The sequence below is a fragment of the Hibiscus syriacus genome, unplaced genomic scaffold (genome assembly GCF_006381635.1).
Source record: "Hibiscus syriacus cultivar Baekdansim isolate YM2019G1 unplaced genomic scaffold, ASM638163v2 tig00110328_pilon, whole genome shotgun sequence".
NCBI lineage: Eukaryota > Viridiplantae > Streptophyta > Magnoliopsida > Malvales > Malvaceae > Hibiscus > Hibiscus syriacus.
Window position 1 is genome coordinate 1031007 of NW_024062685.1, and position 19175 is coordinate 1050181.

The window sequence follows — 19175 nt, forward strand, 5'->3', positions numbered from 1 at the left end:
TCTCATTCATAGCACTTGGTATCATGAAAACTTTGAGGCTATAATAATGGAGATCTTGTAGTGACTTCTGCTTGTACCAAAAAAAAGGTTGACATATTTGCCTGCTTAAACTTGGGGAAATTAAAGCTCAAGGGTTCCTGTAATTCGGAGTTGATCGGGAACAAGTTACACTGTCCATGTTGTGCCATCAGCTGGTCCACAAGAACCATGGCTACCATGGCTTCGACCATCGGCACCGCTGTATCATCCAAATCAAAACCATAGACAATCCGAAACGGTAATGAGATATATTGTTTGGAAGTGAAGGATATGAAATTATCGTAGTTTGAATGGAATCTGTCTTCGAAAAAGGGCAGGCAGCCAGAAAGGATCACAGATAGGGGGATGGTGGAAAGAAACACAAGGCGTGATATAAACTCATTTGAGAAAGATGAGAATGGAGAAAAGGAAAATTATCATCCAAAGAAATACCTCGTGGGACAACACAAGGATCATGACGACCGCGTGCTAACAGTTCGATCTCTTGTTTCTCTCGAGTCACAGTCTGCTGCTTCTTCTGCAGAAAATATCACAAATTGACACCAATCTTAACCGGATATGCCAAAACTTGGTGAAATGCATGATTTATATAGCCAACATAGTTACTAAAACAAAACTATTTAAATTAAGAGTTATTATGACCTCAACATTAATTATCTTCTGTTTTCTTTTCCAAAGGAAACTATGAATGTTAACAAAATTTGATTAAATTGATATTAACATTTTCTAATAATTTTTTTTAAATGTTTATTTTGATAAAAGAATTTGTTCCGGTAGCAATGTGCCGGCAAATTAATCATAAAATATTAAATGATATATAAATCAAATCATAATAGCCACAGAGAATAGGAAACAAATAAGAAGGCAAAAAGAGATCAAACTTACACTGATAGTAGCTGTTGGCTTGAAAGCTACTCTCATGTTTATTATTTCCCCATTGGATATTCCACCCTGCAGGAGAACATTATAATATCATAATTCTCAGGTTTAACACATGAACTTAGCCCAATTGTTACTCAGATTCAAATGAAGGTATTGGATATAAATACGAGTCCGACATGAGTATATTCAATATTTTAAAGTTTTTCCATGTATTTGGAGGGTCATATATATATAATATGATTTGGGCATGGATACATAAAGAAAAACAAAGAGCCAGAGAAACATATTTTACCCCACAATCAAGAACTTGGGGACTACAAATAAATCAGCTAGTATTTGGTGCATTGGAGACAAAAGCCACACGCAGAGCTAAGTTACTCCTGAAAATACTCATGCCCAACACGTGTGTCCGACACATTTGGAAATGGATATTGCACATTGTTCAAATATATTAAAAGAAATTTCAAAAAATTGAAAATATCCATATCAGACAAATAATATACCCGTATCCATCTCTCACTTGATTCTGAGTAACATATAAGTATTGCTAGGCAGACATACACAGAGCAACAGAAAAAATAACTATCTGTATCCCACCAGAGCGGTTTGTTCTAGTCCTTATTCTTCCATGTTCATCAGTATAAAACTCATCATTATGTTCACTGCCAGTTAGAAAAGTACCTGCAAGGATTATACTCAGAACAACTTGCAACACGACCAAAAGCAAATCTCGCAAGTAATCGCATTCATGTATGGAAGTTCCACCCACTGGACAACTCAATTCAGGATAACTTTATGAAATGCAATAGTAGCACCAAAATAAAATTCTCTTAACCTGCAAATCCGCTGCCAAATTCAAATCCTTTGGTCGCAGGTAAGGACATTACAGCCTTAGCAAGCTCTGCCTCAAGCTTATCAAAAACTGGTGAACCAAGCCCCTGGCACAAAAATATAGATTTTCAATTACATAGTTCTAACTTCAATTTGACTTCGGCTGAAACAAGTTAAAGCATTTCCATCATTTTAAGGCCAAAAGCAACCAATTTCAAAATAAATAAACAAAAAAACACAGGCAATGCACATGAAACACAAGTACGAGAGAGAAACAGAGAGGGTTCATACACGTGGAACATTCTTCACTATGCAAGTGACAACACCACCAATAGAATCTCCTCTTGTCCGAACAGCATCAATAGCCGCTATCATTTTCTCGGCATATTCAGGATTTGGGCACCTTACAATATTACTTTCTATCTGGCAATATTTAGTTGAAAATAGTTGGTTAATGGCTACAATAAATTGGACTGTAATGGAAGGGGAATAAATAATCTAGATGGAGTACAAGGGTGAATATATATATTTATATATATAGGAAGAAATGCTTTTTCAGAACTCGCAAAACCAAATCGGAGGAAAAACGAGGTGGGGAGGGGAATAAACTCCATTTAACTGTGATGAATGAGATAATGAAGAAGAGAAAAGAAAGAGATTTCAGAGGAGAAGCAGAAAAGGTTTAAGAAATTCAGAATTCATTTCAATGAAATGATGCATAATCCTTCCTTTTCCAGGTACAATTATTTTTATACCGTGTACTACAAAATCTAACAAGCCAGCTGGCTTAGATTCTAACTAATTCTGTTACTGCATGTTATCTTAGGCTTCTCTGGTGGACTTCTCTATTGGGCTCAAGGCTGCTGGGTCTTCAAACATTAATTGGGTTTAATGAACCCGTGCTCCTCACGTGACCTTCACTTCATCAGGTAACAATCCCAATTCCTTCAGCAATCCCTAACCCTCGTTTATCATTTTCCCCAATTCTCTCTTCACCTCCCCGATCGTCTTCTCCTCCTTCCTCATCTCCTTCTCCAACCATGACAATACCCGCTGCTGGAGCAGATCCTTGTCCCCAAGGATCAAAGTTAGGAAACTGTCCCTTAAGAACAGTATAGTCCTCCCAAGTATCGCACGAATCATCTAGATTTTTCCATCGCACCAACAACTGAGTAACAGGTTTGTGTTTCCTGTTAACAATTCTTCTTCCCCTGACTTGCAAAGGCTCAATTTTAATTTCACCTTCCTCTGTCATGTCAGGAGGATCCGTAGAAGAAGGGGCTAACTGTCCCATGTGTTTCTTCAAAAGACTCGCATGGAAAACGGGATGTAACCGTGATGTCTCAGGTAAAGCCAAACGGTAAGCAACCTCACCAATCTTTTCTGTAATTTTGTAAGGGCCATAGTATCGGGCTGCTAGCTTTAAGTTTTTACGCAGAGCCAATGATGTTTGGCGATAAGGCTGTAATTTCAGGTACACTTCCTCTCCCACTGCAAAATTTCTTTCCGATCGTTTTTTATCAGCTTTTTGTTTCATGCGATTGGTTGCATGTTCTAAATGAAATTTGACTAGTCTGCGAATGTCATCTCTAGTCTTCATTAATTCACTGACAGAATGCACTGGTGAGTCTGATTGCCATACCATTGTAGGAGGTGCATATCCATATAGAGCTTGAAATGGTGTCAACTTTAGGGTTGTATGATAGGTGGTATTATACCACCACTCTGCATGAGATAACCATTTAGCCCACTGCTTTGGTTGGGAGAAACACAACCCTCTTAGATACTGTTCAAGACACTGATTCACCCTTTCACTTTGTCTATCCGTCTCTGGGTGGTAGGCAGTACTAAATAGAGTCTTAGTACCTAACTTCTTCATTAGTTCTTTCCAAAAAAAGACTAGTGAAGGTTTTATCTCTGTCTGAAATGGCCACTTTAGGCTGGCCATGCAACTTATAAATGTTGTCTAAGTAGAGTTTAGCTACTTCAGCAGCAGTATAAGGATGTGATATTGCCACAAAATGACTGTATTTTGTGAACTTATCCACCACCACTAAGATACAGTTCTTCTTCAAAGAAGTTGGTAAACCTTCTATAAAATCCATAGTGATAATTTCCCAGGCCTGTTGAGGAATAGGCAGTGGCTGAAGTAAACCAGGTTTAGCAACATGCTCCACTTTAGTTTGCTGACATACTGGACAAACCCTCACATAAGTAGCCACCATTGCCTTAAGTTTAGGCCAATAAAAGTAACTTCTAATTCTTTGATAAGTGGCCTGAGTTCCTGAATGACCTCCATGAGGTGAGTCATGTAAAGTTTGAAGAATCTGTAGCCTAAGAGAGCCTTTAGTACCAATATAGACCCTGTCTTGAAATCTGAGAATTCCTTTGGAATATTTCCACTTAGAATCAGCTTAGGAGACACGTCAGAATAGAAATCCACTCAGTAGCCAATAAATCATCCTTGTAACTCTCCTCCACTTCTTGTACCCAAGTAGGAATAACTAGAGTAGTTCCCATGACAAGACACTGAGCTTGGTCTTCCCATTGCCTGGATAAAGCATCTGCCACAATATTGGATATACCTTTCCTGTATTGGATAGTGTAATCCAATCCCAATAATTTTGTCAGCCCCCTTTTTGAATAGCAGTAGTGAGTTTCTGCTCCAATAAGTATTTTAAAGGCTCATGATCAGTTTTGATGATAAAATGTTTGCTCTCTAAATAGTGTCTCCACTTGGAGACTGCTAATAAAATAACAAGGTATTCCCTCTCATAAATAGACATAGCAGCATGGCATTGACTGAGAGCTTTACTTAAAAATGCTATAGGTCTGCCCTCCTGTGATAAAACAGCCCCTATGCCTCCAGAACTAGCATCAGTCTCTAAATAAAAAATCTTAGTAAAGTCTGGTAGAGCTAACACAGGTGCCAGACACATAGTTCTCTTCAGTTCTTCAAAAGCAGTCAAAGTTGCACTGTTCCACTTAAAACAGTCCTTTTTCAGCATCTGAGTCAAAGGTTTACTAATTGCCCCATAATCTTTTATAAATCTTCTATAATATCCTGTCAACCCCAAAAATCCCCTCAATGATTTTAAGGATTTAGGTAAAGGCCAATTTCTCATTGCTTCTATCTTGCTAGGATCAGTAGCAACACCAGCAGCTGAAATAATATGGTACTTGGGTCTGACCAAAGAAACACTTAGATAGTTTTGCAAATAGTTGATTACTTTGCAAAACATCCAAAACTAATTGTAAATGCAGAATATGGTATGTCATAGAACTGCTGTAAACCAATATATCATCAAAAAACACCAAAACAAACTTCCTAAGGAATGAACTAAATAATTCATTCATCAAAGCCTGAAATGTTGCAGGAGTATTAGTTAACCCAAAGGGCATTACCTTAAATTCATAATGACCCTGATGAGTTCGGAATGCTGTTTTATAAATGTCCTCCTCTTTAATTCTGATCTGCCAGTAACCTGACCTTAGATCAATTTTTGAAAAGTAGACAGCCCCATGTAGCTCATCCAATAAATCCTCAACAACAGGAATAGGAAATTTATCCTTAATTGTCATGCTGTTCAACTGCCTATAATCAACACAAAACCTCCAAGTACCATCTTTCTTTTTAATGAGAAGGCATGGAGAAGCAAAAGAACTTTTGCTAGGTTGAATAATAGAAGAAGATAACATAGCAGCAATTTGTTTTTCCACTTCAGCTTTTTGATTATGAGGAAATCTGTATGGCCTTAAATTAACAGGCATAGAATCAGGCTTTAAAGTGATAGTATGATCATGAGTTCTTGTAGGTGGAAGACCTGTAGGCTCAGCAAAAATAGAATTGTATTTTTCCAATAATGGTTGAATAGTTGTAGGAGTAGGTCTTGAACCTTCTGTCATATTCATCAAAACAGCATACCCCAATAAAGCAGAATTTGAAACTGTCATCTTTAATAGTGTAGCTCCTGAAATCTGTTGCAAAATATTCGAGGGCTGTTGGCCATTGATAACAATCTGTTCATCCTGATGTACAAAACTGAGTGTCAGTTTATTAAAGTCCATTAAGATAGGACTGACTAACTTCATCCAATCCACACCTAGGACCATATCAGTTCCCCCTAACTGCAGAAGTCTAAAATCATGAATAAAAGAATGTCCCTGCATTTGCCATTCCACCCTGTTACACCTAGCTGTACTGAAAAGCTGCTGTCCATTAGCCACTGTAATAGCTAAAGGATATGGTGTAGTTACCTGAATCCCTGCATCAGCCCACTGAGGTGTTAAAAAACTGTGGGTGCTACCACTGTCAATTAATATGTTCAATGGCCTGCCTAGAATAGTGCCTTGAATCCTTAGTGTATTATGACCAATACACCCAGTGATAGCATTCATAGAAATTTCTAGGCTCTCCTCATCTTGTAACACTTGCTGTTCTAACTCATTTGGTAAAGTTTCTGAAGATAAAACAGGTTCGTCCTCAATCATCATATTCAATTGCTTTATCTTACATTGATGCCCTGGAGAGAACTTTTCACCACACTTATAACATAGGTTGTTTTGTCTCCTGTACTCCAACAAATTCTGTTTTGGAGGCAGATTAGCTGAACTTTTCTGTTGTGGATTTGAGAAATTAGGTTTAGTACTAGGTAATGGGTTTGGGTAGGGTGGGTTTCTAAAAAATGCTCTCCCTCTTTTATTCTCATATTCCACAGAAAGCTCATATAGTTTAGCTTGTCTGCAAGCTTCAGAGAGTGTCTTTGGCTCCAAAACCTTAACTCTATGCTTGATATCTTCTCTTAATCCACTAATAAAAAGAGAGACAAAAAACTCTTCACCCAGAGTAGGATTCTGTAACAGCATATGAGGCTGCATTCTTCAAACCTGTCCTGGTATTCCTCTACTGATCCCTTCCGCACTAACTTTGATAATTCCTCAACTATGTCAGCAAAGTACCTATCACAAAATCTATGGCAAAGATCTGCCTCAAATTCATGCCATGTCACATGATGTTTCTGCATAATATACCCATCAAACCAAACCTCTGCTTTCCCAGTTAGGTACATAGTGGCTACTTCTATCCTCTGCTCATTAGGAACATTACACAGAGAGAAATATTTAAGACATTTTTTGAAGCCACCCCCTAGGATTAACCCCTTCAAAAAATGGAAACTCAATTTTAGGCCTATGCCACATAGACCCTGAACTTATAAAAGAACTTCCTGGACCTCTTCTTTCAGTTTCAGACCCCAACAATTTAGGTCTAGATTCACTATTTTCACCTAACTGATTCCCATTTTTTAAGACCACACAATCATCAGGTTTTGCTTTTAATATCCCAGGCTCATCCGGTTTATAAGTGAATCTTGATTTATCTTTTACCACAGTCACCAAAACAGGACTTTGTTCTCCATTTTTAGAAGCATTAGAAGTTTGTACCTGTTCACCAGCAACATTTTCCTGCTCACCCGTCCTGCCTGTTAGAATCTTCAACAACTCTTCAACATAGCTTTGATTAGTAGCCATTCTTGATTCCATTGCTGTGATTCTGTTTTCCTGCACTTCCCACCACTTAGGTGGATTAGTCTCGTCCCTTCCTTGCTTCACTAATGCTGTTAAATCCTCCATCTGTTTCTGCAGGCCTGATAGATCAGCTTCATTCATGTTTTGATTCTTCTTTGTCATGCCCTTTGCTTTCCAGAACCGAGGCTCTCAATACCAATTTGTGATGAACGAGATAATGAAGAAGAGAAAAGAAAGAGATTTCAGAGGAGAAGCAGAAAAGGTTTAAGAAATTCAGAATTCATTTCAATGAAATGATGCATAATCCTTCCTTTTCCAGGTACAATTATTTTTATACCGTGTACTACAAAATCTAACAAGCCAGCTGGCTTAGATTCTAACTAATTCTGTTACTGCATATTATCTTAGGCTTCTCTGGTGGACTTCTCTGTTGGGCTCAAGGCTGCTGGGTCTTCAAACATTAATTGGGTTTAATGAACCCGTGCTCCTCACGTGACCTTCACTTCATCAGGTAACAATCCCAATTCCTTCAGCAATCCCTAACCCTCGTTTATCATTTTCCCAATTCTCTCTTCACCTCCCCGATCGTCTTCTCCTCCTTCCTCATCTCCTTCTCCAACCATGACATTAACCTGGTCAAGAGTCACAGTGCCATGGTCAACTGAACCATCTGGAAGCACAACCTGATGAACTTGTGAGACATAGGCAAGAACCTGAAGAAAAATGGCCATTAGGAAGAAACCGGAAAAAGATAATAGACAAATATGATTCAATAATAGAAGTAGAGTCTGCACTTGTATGAACTGAATCCTGAAAAAGTAGTTAAAGCTAATCCTGAAAAAGTAGAGTCTGGCAGATGTTTGCAACATGGAATTTAGAGGTCAGGGTTACAGTTTTTTTTTTTTTTTTTTATTATTATTATTATTATTATTTTTCTCTTTTAGTTTATGACTTGTTAGTAAAGTCAGACATTAATCAATTTGCAAGTGCAAACAAATTAATCAAATACACCGCACAACAATTGCACTGAGTACTAGCATTATCATAGATTCAGTGAATAGATGCAGCAAATTGTAATCACAAAGAACAAGATGAAAAATAGAGATCAATCTCGCCAGTTTGAAACATACCTCAGTTCCTGAGAACTGCTTCAGAATTTTCTTAGCAATAGCTCCAGGGGCCACTCTTCCAATGGTTTCTCTGGCAGAAGATCTACCACCACCCTTCAGTTACAAGTCAGAATCAGATAAATTGGTCCAAAAAAATCTGCACCTCTTAAAAAGTCGGCACAATCCATAATACTATGATTATACTAAAAGGCTTTACCTGCACTGCTCTAACACCATATTTCATGTCATAAGTGGCATCAGCATGAGAAGGCCTATAAGCTATTGACATTTCCTCGTAATCCTGAAAGCAGAATGACTTCATTAAAGAATCCTTCTAGACACCAAAATAACAAACAATTAAGTCAAAATCGAGAACGTACCACCTTACATACATGATATCCTTAAATTAGATCACATGTTAAAGTCATGATCCTAAACTGAAATTATTCACTGGAATAAAAAGTAGTAAACCTGACTGGTTCTAAATGATGACTACAGTTTATATAGCTACATAATCGGACTAATTAATGAGGTCTCATTCACTGTCCAGAAGCAGTATCAGCTCAAGAATTGCTTAATGATCCCTGAGAGGTGCAAAATAGATTAACTTCTAAAGATAATTTAAAATGGACTGCAGCCATTAAAATTATATGCCACAAGATAAAAATCAAACAATAACATATAAGCTTTCCCATTTTAGACCCTCAATAACATAAAGTAGATGCTCACATGTCCTCGCTGATCAGTATTTGGAACAAAAACATGGATCGGTGTTCCAGTAGTCACTCCTGCAGATTGCCATGGAATGTACATTTAAACACAAAGAAATCAGATGAGCAGGAGCAACATGATGACCAAAGATAACACTAAAAATTTGGAAGATCCAGGGTTAAAAGAACATATATATTTAACCTTCAGAAACTCCAGAAAATATTTGACAAGTGTCAGTCTCTTTCCTAGGGGTAGTAATTCGGCTCTGACCTGGCCTCCTGCAAACAACTATTGACTGTTAATCCAAAATGATGAAGAAATTTGCATCAAAAGAGGCGAAATATTATAAAAGGAAGTTATGCATCTGTGTTCTATCATTCCTAGGAAAACCCTGTTTTCAATAACTACCACTTGATAGACATGTGATACAAATGTAGCACACAATGCTACAACAAGGATGTACAAATCTTTATCTGAAGGAAAGCATAAGAATTAAAGTGATAATGCTATGTTTTCACAATCAAGTACCTTCGGTCAAGATCAACTTGCAAATCAGCTTCCGAGAGAGGAATCCTAGGAGGACATCCATCAACTATACAACCAACACCACCTCCATGGGATTCTCCAAATGTTGTAACACGGAAGTAATTTCCAAATGTGCTCCCAGCTGCCTGTATCTCTGTTAGGCAACACATTTTGTCAGACTTCATAAGCTCGACTTAATCCCAATGTTCTTTTTGTAAAAAATCTTTCTCAGCAGTTTAAGGAATGTTTAATTGTTGAATCAGATAGTAAACTTGCAGTGGAGTGGGTCAAGAATTTTGATCGCTGCCCCGGTGTATATTTTAACTTAGTTAACGATATTGTTACTAAGTTAAGGGACTTGAATGGTATTATTAGTTGGGTTGCTAGGTCAGCCAATGTTGAGGCTGATAGTTTAGCTAAAGATGGTATTGGCTAGTTTATGTTGTGGTTAGCTACTGTAGTCTTTGGGTTGGTTTTTGTAAAGGGAGTGTTTATGTGTTGTTGTTAAACATTATGTATATTTCAGTTTTTATGAATCCTAAGGCACTCTTTTCCTCCTTCCGCTGATTAAGGAGCACTAAGTGTTCCATTAATCATGAAGGGGTTTTTTAACAAGGCCTACATTCCTATCAAAAAAAAATATTAAAAGATTCAGAAAGACACAATAACAGTCTGCAATGTCTAGTATGATTTAAGCTTCTATCAGCACCTTAAAAGAACCACATCCTAAATTATTGGTTTTCAATGGTAGCAAATTCGTAAGACCTACACTTCACACAAAGCCAATGCGAGCACTGGACATTTACACAGTTTAAGAGGAAGTCACCCAGTTATGTTCACACAATGGAGATATAAAACAAAATCTGATGCAATTTAGAGACACCCTAAGATGTTTGTGGACATAATGGCAACATGTTACTATCAATTTCAATGATGAAAACTCTAAAATTAAATCAGTTCACTACCATGTAATATTATAGATTCCTATATGTATCAGCCTATAGTGTTTATTTGATCTTAAAATCCTCATTGATAATTGATTAGGACGGTATATTCCTAGATCAAAACACATGAACACAAGCACTATAGCTACTACAAGCATCTGGATCTAATATCAACTTTACCCGTTATGTCAGATAAACAGATCAATACTGACACAAAAGTATTGCATAAAGTCGACCATTTGTGACCGTTATCTGTAAATAAGAGTACATCATTGTAAAATTATATCCAAATTCATGATTCACTTTAACCGTGATGACGACAAAATTTCTCTAACAAAACAAAATTATATCCAAACATTATATACACCTGATGGCAATGCTCTATCAGTGATTGCCCAAAAGTCAAAACTTGAATCCTATGTTCAAAATACACACAAAAATTGAAGTTTATGATTGCCAAGAAAATTTAAGTTCCACATCAGAATAAAAATATCTATTTCCAATCCTCACATTGCAATAAACTACTCAATTCAACAGCGAAAACTAATAATAAACGCAATATGGCCACAAAGACAAACACAATTAAAAACAATAAAAAAACCAAAGTCAAAATCAAACCTTTAACAAAAAAAGTGTATATTTTCTAAAATACAGAAACCAAATTGAATTGAAGCTGAAGGAAGAAAACTTACGAAACTTTTTGAGGGTTCTCGGTTTGATTGAGATGTGAATAGGTGCAAAAGATGGTCTTTGAAGATCAGAAGGAAGAGAAGAATTGGGTTTAGCAGCTCCAAGGAAAGGTTTGGATATAATGGAAGAAGCCATAATAGCTTTGAAAATTAAATTAAAATGAGAAAAAAAAAAGGAAGTAGAGATTGAAAGAAATAAAGAAGGTGTTTTTGAGCTAATAAAAATGGAAGATTTGGTAGAAATGGAAGGTGGCTTTTCTAAAGGGAGGGAAGAGTGCGTTGGTAGGTTTTGCTTGTTGGGTTATTACGCTCCTCAACTACCCTCCACATTTCCTTTAACAATTTTAATGAGCTAAATTACTCCTAATTAGATATTTTTTATTTATTTTAGATTATAAAAATTCATAACTTTATCTTCTTCTTTTTCGATGGTCTAATCCAAAAGTTGGGAATCAAGGAAGAGTAATTCTTATTGAGTTATTGAGAAAAATTCAAAAAATATAATAGGAGAAGAAGAAAAATAAATGGTGTGGATTGTTTACTTAATTGCATGTGTCATGGTGGTGTGGTTATTTATGAAGTTGAAGTTTATAAACAATCTAGAATTTATAATAATTTAAGATTTATGTTAAAACAGTAAATGGTTAATTTGTACCATAACGATCAACAACGATTTTTTTGTTAATTAAAGAATAACATTAATTTTTACCTTAATTTAAGGGTCATATTATATGTAACATTAATTCAAAAGTTACACTAATTTTTTTAAAAGAAAAAAAATCAAGGGTATCAGAATCTATTAAGCCTTGTTTTTATGGATAAACTGTACAAAAGGTCATTAATGTTTAAATAATTTTTTGTTTTCCTCATAAAGTTTCAAAAAGTAATAAATTGATCAATAATGTTACTGATTTATACAAATCGTTCACTTGCCGTTAATAGTCACGAAATACTAACGTGGTATGTTAAATCAACTTACTTAGCACGTTTGACCATGTGAGACACCATTTGATCGACCGGTGAACTCTCCTCTTCTTCCTTCTTATTCTTCATTACTATTGTGCCTCTCATTGATCTGTTGATTACTTTTTCAACGTGGACTGCACTATAAACCATACCCCATACAATGAGCACAAGAACATGTTTAAAATCATTTTTTTCTGTTTGCACTCACTTACAAAATGAAGTAACTTGCGTAGCTTAAGATACTTGCTAGAAGCATTAGAAAAGCCTCAAAATGCAGAGCTCAAATAGTACAATTTTCCCACTTCCGGTAGGAGCTGTAATAACCATGTTCATATTGGAGAGGAAACAGACAGAGTAGTATTCACTTTGCAGTGAATTAAAGTACCTGCAAAAACACAATAAAAGTCACCATACGGAATAATGGATTTGCTTAACCTATTCAGGAAAATAGATAAAATTGATATTGAGTTATGCTCATAGTCACATAGATCGTTGTACGCTTCGGTACGGGAACGTGAAACGGGATCGCAATTCACTAGATCCCTAAAATTCGATACGAGGGGGTAGACTCATTTCGGATCGCTCCGGTACGATGTACCATATAAATTGATACGATGTATCATTTCTTAGGTTTCTATTTTTCTACATCAAATTTTATAAGTAATTTCAAGACTTCAAATATCTTAGAGTAACTTCAATACTATAGATTTCATTCAGTAACTTCAATACTTCAAAGTTCAAAACAAATTACATAAAGTCATGAATAAACTTGAAACTTTAAAAGACATGATAAAACTAATAAAACAAAGCAGGAAAAGAAATAAAAAACAAAAGCTCAACCGGCACAAACTCTTAATTACGTGACTTGGATCGTTTGACATAATAATAATAATAATAATAACAAAATTCAATCTAATAAAATATAGTTTTAACATAAAAGTTACTTTTATACTTAAAAATCAAACCCGGCTCTTCGTCTTCCCACTTTCATTTTCAATTTATCTCTTATTTTGCCATCTCTCTATCTCTAAATCCTTTCATTTCTCCTTTCTGGTTTCTCTTCTCTCCATAATCGAAGATGCGTGAGATCCTTCACATTCAAGGTGGCCAGTGCGGCAACCAAATCGGAGCCCAGTGAGATCCTTCATTTATCCTTTCTAGTTTCTCTTCTCTCCAGAACGATGAATCAATGGCTTCAAATCGCGATTTGAACATCAATTAGGTCGATTGGATGGTAAACTTTGGATCGTAGAAGCTTTCGTACCGAATCGCGATTTTGGAACGACCCGAAACACGTTCGTACCGTGTTTTGGATCAGAGCGTATAGTATGTAGATCGTGGGAACTAGCGATTTATGTAACTATGGTTATGCTTATAATCATTTACGTGGAGGATACTTTAATGGATAAAATTCAAAAATTGGTTTTAAACATGTTTTGGTACTAATTGTACTTCTGGTGCAGTCCACATTAAAAAAAAGTAATCACTAAATCTATGAGAGGAAACCAATCAAACGGTCGGTCAAAAGGTGTCTCACATGGTCAAACATACTAAGTCAGTTAGTTTAATATACCAAGTTAGCATCACGTTATTGCAATAATGATTGTTAACGGTGAGTGACCGGTTTATTATAAATGGATAATTAGTCTAAGAATTATCAACTCACTCACAACAATGCATGAGATCATAGCCTATATTTTATAAATTAAATTTAAAAATAATTATTACTTATTTTGGAAAATTTAGATTTTTGTTTAATTTGAAATTTGAAGTCATCATCGACATTTGACTTAGATAAGTCGAGCACGTAAAAATGTCTTTTAAAACAATTTAAAAAGAAATTATTTTTAAAGACAAAAATTGATCTGTGTTTTTCAAATATTTATTTTAAGGGTTCGGGAGTAGCCAAGCTGTCATAACCATTAATTTCAAATGATAATTATGATTTTATTTGAAAAAATTGAGATTTTTTATAAATTTGGATTTGGAGTCGCCATCAACCTTTGGGTTAGGTAGGTCGAGTATCTAAAATTGTCTTTTAAAACAATATAAAGAATTTGTTTTAAAGACAAGAATTACCAACTCACTCCCAGCATTGCATGTAATGCAAAATTAACTAAAACCACTCTAAACATGATCCTAAAATGCTAAAGTACAAGCTCAAACCTAAAAAAAAACTCTAAATAATGGAATATTCTTCCATGCTCGACGAGTAGTGATGAGCACCACTAACGACGAGCACTAGTAATTTAATTTATAAAAATTTAAATTAAAAGGATTCAATGTATAATTATAAATTAGTTAAAATTTTAAAGATAAATTATTTAAAATAAAAGGTAAACTATACAGTGACTACCTAACTATCACCCCTTTTCATTTTGATCGATTTTTTGAAATTTTGTCAATTAGGTCACTCAACTATTTAAATGCATTCAATTAAGCCTCTTGCGTTAATATTTAATGGAGAAGCTGATGTGGCAATTAAAATATTTGGTATAATTACACATTTGGTCACTCTACTTATATATTGTATCAAATCTTTAATTTAAGGGTTAAGTTTATTTTAATTTATTAAAATTAGGACCAATTTGATAGAATATATAAGTAACACTGACCAAATGTGTAATTATATCAAATATTTTAACTGTCACATCAGCTTCTCCATTAAATATTAACGGCATGCGGCTTAATTGAATGCATTTAAATAGTTGAGTGACGTAATTGAAAAAATTTCAAAAATATTGGTCAAAATTGTTAAACATATATTTTGATATAACAAAAAAAATACAAAATGATTTTGGACCTAATTGAATTTGTTCAATATTTCAAAAATAATTCAAATTCCAGCAAACTTGAAAAATATGTTCAAAGTTTTTAAAAACTCAAAAATATGTGTTATTAATTATATTATTTTTATCAAATATTTTTGAGTTGATTAAAATGGTTTTAAAGTATTTAAAAATAGTTTTAAAGCTTTAAAAACATGAAAACACTATTATGTCACTATTTGACACTGTTCATGAGTGGTACTGTTCGTGAATAGTGAGTGTCGATGTTACTGTTTACAATATCAATACCGAGCTGTCAAAAAGTCAAATTTGAGCTTGTAACGACTATATTTTGAAGGAGTATCAATACCCATACTTGATAATCGATACCACTAAGTGCAGGGGCCTAAAATTACTCGAAAATTTACCTCCAAACGGCTCTAAACATCCTCCAATGACACGACTTCAAACTTATTTCTTCTTATAAATACACTTCAATGACACTTCAAGAAGTAAGAGATGAACTTTCAAACCTAAAGATCAATAGAAAAGAGTTTCAAATCTTTATTCTTCTATTTTCTCTTGTATTTTTAGAGAGCTTCATTGTAAATCTTTAGTGTTCATCTTTTGAGAGCTTAATTGTACAAACATATTTGCCTTGTGAGGTTTTTTCCTTGTTTGCTAAATTTGTATTTCTCCAAGGGAGAGTGTAACTCGAAATTTCGGGGTATAAACTTTGAGGGAAATGATTCACAAGATTTTAGGTAGTGGAAAATTGTGTAACGTTACTCTTTATCATCAAAAGAAGACAAATTAGTGAATTTGTGGAAAATCCTTAGTGTGGTAGTGGAGGTAGACTTTATTGAGGAAGTAGAATCACTATAAATTGTTGCATTAATTTTTTATCTTTTGATTGCTTCCACCACATTATCTTGTTTTCCAATTCAACAACTTCTTGGCGGCTTTCAATGATTGGTTCGAGATCAACAAAAATGAAAAGGAGAAATAATTATGTGGTCACTGGTATAGTTTACCCTTTATTTTAAATAATTTATCTTTAAATTTTTAAATAATTTATAATTATATGTTAAGTCCTTTAGAATTTAATTTTTTATAAATTAAATTAGTGGTGCTTGTCGTTAGTGGTGCTCATCGCTACTCTTTGAGTGATGTAGAATTTCCCCTAAATAATAACTCTTTTGGAGAGCTATCACAAGTCCAAACCTAAGGACCCGTTTAGTTCTAAAAAAATGTTTTTTGTTCTTGTTTTATGTTTTATTTTCATAAAATAGTTTCCATTTTGAGTTTTTAAAAATAGAAAACATGTTTGGTTAATATAAATAAAAACTTGAATTCATAAATAAAAATAGTTAAAACAGATTTGGTATCTATTTTTTTAAAATTAATGATGAATAAATAGTTATTAACTAATTATATTAAAATATAAAGATGATTTTACCACGTTCGACGAGCACCAATGAGCACCAATTACGATGAGTACCATTAATTTAATTTATAAAACTTTAAATTATAAATACTCAACATATAATTATAAATTAGTTAAAAATCTAAAAGTAAATTAGTTAAAATAAAATATTAATTACATATTTTTTATAATCTTATTTTTAATAATAATTAGATAAAATATTAACTCATAAATTAAAAACCTTAAATTCTTTTTTTTTTGCTTTGAAATCATCGTCATTGTTGTCGTCACCGTCGTTTTTGCTACTACCTCTGCTATCGTCATTGTTACCACTATCCTCGATGCTACCGTTGTTGCTGCATCAAAGCAAGATAAAAGAAGTTAAGTTTTTTTTAATTTAGGGGTTAATATTTGATCTAACTATTATTTAAAATAATATTATAAAAAATAATGTAATTAATATTTTATTTTAAATAATTTGCGTTTAGATTTTTAACTAATTTATAATTACACATTGAGTACTTTATAATTTTAAAATTTTATAAATTAAATTAATGGTGCTCATCATTAGTGGTGCTTATCGATACTCATCGAGCGTTGTATAATTTTTCAATATATAATTATTAAAAATCGTTACATAAATTTAATATGTGAGTTGTGCAAATATAAAACAATAAATTTGATAAGAAATTTTATAACACAAAATTATTTTAGTTTACCTAAAGTTATCTTTTTGGTCAAACTAGGTATTTAAAGTATTCAATTTGTTTTAATCTAAGTATCTAATGTATTCTTTAATTAATGTCACATGTCAACTTTTTTATAATTTAGATGAATTTGTTTTGAATATTTAGGTACCTATTTTGACATAAAATACTTAAGCACCTATTTTTACTAAAAAGATAATTTCATATACTTATTTTGACAAAAAATACTTTAAATATTTAAATAAAAAATAAATATATTTTCAACATTACAATTCAATATTGTTTCATATAAGGAATGAAAATACCTAGAAACTATCTAAAGAAAAATTCATCATTATTGTAATTAAAATACAACTTATCAAAATATAAAACAAAATCCATGTTTATAACCATATACCACCTACTAAATTTTATATAAATTATTACAAATCATTTAAATTTTATAAACATATCAGAGCGTTTTAAACCCATTTTAAATCTAATCATATTAAAATATTATAGACACTTATCAAATGTATTCATGCAAACTAGAAAATCAAAACAATAGTAGGATGTCATTACTGTTACAAGTGTGTAATCCTAAGCCAGACTAAGCTCTTTACTCCACTCGATCTTCTTTTCCTACGCATGAAAATCATTATACGCTAAATATATACTTAGTGAGATATTATCATAAATAAAGTAAGTGTAGACACCCGTTTTTGTCCGGGTTTAAAAAATATATTGTTGTTTATTTATTTATTTATTATTATTATTAATATTTTTTATTTTTATTTTTGTAGGCCCCATGATTCAACCCCAACTATCCAGCCACATCACCTTGTAGGTTTGCTTCCCACATTCCAAACGGCTCCATTCCACCCACGTACGACCAACAAAGTCATGAAAAACAAACACTGAAAAAGTGGAGAGCAGTTCCCATTTTTTACATTTAAATGGAGAGGGAGAGGAGAGAGCGAAGGAGATCAGGGGGTGCAACGGCTGACAAAGCAGTAACACCGTCGAAGAGAGGCCGACCATTTGGAAGCACAGCTGCTAGCATAGCCTCCGCCTCTGCCAATGATTAAGCGGCTCCGTCCACTCTCCTCGATCCTTCCCTCCAAATCCACAACTCCTTCTCTGAGCAGAACAATAAAAGGATAGTTCTAGCGCTTCAAAGCGGGTTGAAGAGTGAGTTAACTTGGGATTTGAACACTGTCACATTGCTCTCTTTCAAAGAGAAAGACGATATCCGTAAAGATGCCTGTTTGGCCAAGGTTCCGGGCTTGCTCGATGCTCTTCTTGAAATTATAGACGATTGGCGTGTTATAGCATTGCCTAAGGAACATATAAAGGGACATAGGGCTAGAACATCGGGTACAAATTCTGTTGTTACAGGATTTGGCGATGAGCATGAGGCATTGGGATTGAATTCCTTACTACCGTAGTCTGGTTTGGGGTCAGGTTCTTCTACTGCTGAAATACCTGGGAAAAAGAATACAAGTAAATGTCGTCATTCAGAGTGGTGGCTTGATAATGATGGTTTATTTAATCTGGATGACGAGGGTCGAGCAGAAGAACAGCGGTGTTCTGTTGCGGCTTCGAATATTATACGCAACTTGTCTTTCATGCCAGAGAATGAAATTGTCATGACCCATTACCCATCCGTCATTTATTTAAAAAATTTGGCTTTGTTCACTATATTTTTAATTATTATATTCTATTCACATCTCTGCTATTTGTCTTCTTTGTCGGAGTTTTTGTTTCATCATGGATGGGAGCTGCTGTATTTTCAGTGGGAGAATGAGTCATAAAGCGAATGCCCTTTGTTAGGTATTTGTATTCTGCCTCGAAACAAATTGGTGCTGCCATATCCCCAAATCAAAATACTACAACATTTAAGGAGGTTGCTATCACTCTTCACCCACGTGTTGGTGAATTTGCATTTGGCCTTATCACACCAACTTTCACTCCATTTTATTCATTTTTTATTTTTTAATATTTTTTTTTTTTTTATTTTCCCTTTAATTCATTTAATATTTTTTATTATTTCTTATCTAACATTCTCGATTT

At 34.1% G+C, this 19175-nt stretch overlaps 1 protein-coding gene and 1 long non-coding RNA gene across 2 annotated transcripts; one reads left to right on the plus strand and one right to left on the minus strand.

The window, feature by feature from the left end:
* Window positions 1-5: 5 nt before the first annotated feature.
* LOC120118693 (chorismate synthase, chloroplastic-like) lies at window positions 6-11550 on the minus strand. Its single transcript, XM_039138702.1, has 13 exons — window positions 11260-11550; window positions 9627-9777; window positions 9300-9376; window positions 9117-9175; window positions 8605-8688; window positions 8409-8501; window positions 7911-7991; window positions 2044-2175; window positions 1757-1859; window positions 1505-1602; window positions 925-990; window positions 472-556; window positions 6-238 (listed from the first exon to the last, which is right to left on the minus strand). Exons 1-13 carry the CDS (start codon window positions 11390-11392, stop codon window positions 39-41), a joined length of 1362 nt encoding a protein of 453 aa, XP_038994633.1. The 5' UTR covers window positions 11393-11550; the 3' UTR covers window positions 6-38.
* On the plus strand, window positions 3053-7831 carry LOC120118694. The gene is made up of 3 exons (XR_005515772.1): window positions 3053-3112; window positions 7457-7597; window positions 7687-7831. It is a non-coding gene; the product is annotated as an uncharacterized LOC120118694 (long non-coding RNA).
* Window positions 11551-19175: the final 7625 nt, after the last annotated feature.

Excerpts from the sequence above, each read along its gene's own strand:
- LOC120118693 (XM_039138702.1), bottom strand. The coding sequence starts at position 11,392 with ATGGCTTCTTCCATTATATCCAAACCTTTCCTTGGAGCTGCTAAACCC. Across the intron at positions 8,689-9,116 it reads ATACTGATCAGCGAGGACAT|GATTACGAGGAAATGTCAAT; the intron begins GTGAGCATCTAC and ends TTCTGCTTTCAG. Across the intron at positions 991-1,504 it reads GCTCTGGTGGGATACAGATA|GGTGGAATATCCAATGGGGA; the intron begins GTTATTTTTTCT and ends GTTCTCCTGCAG.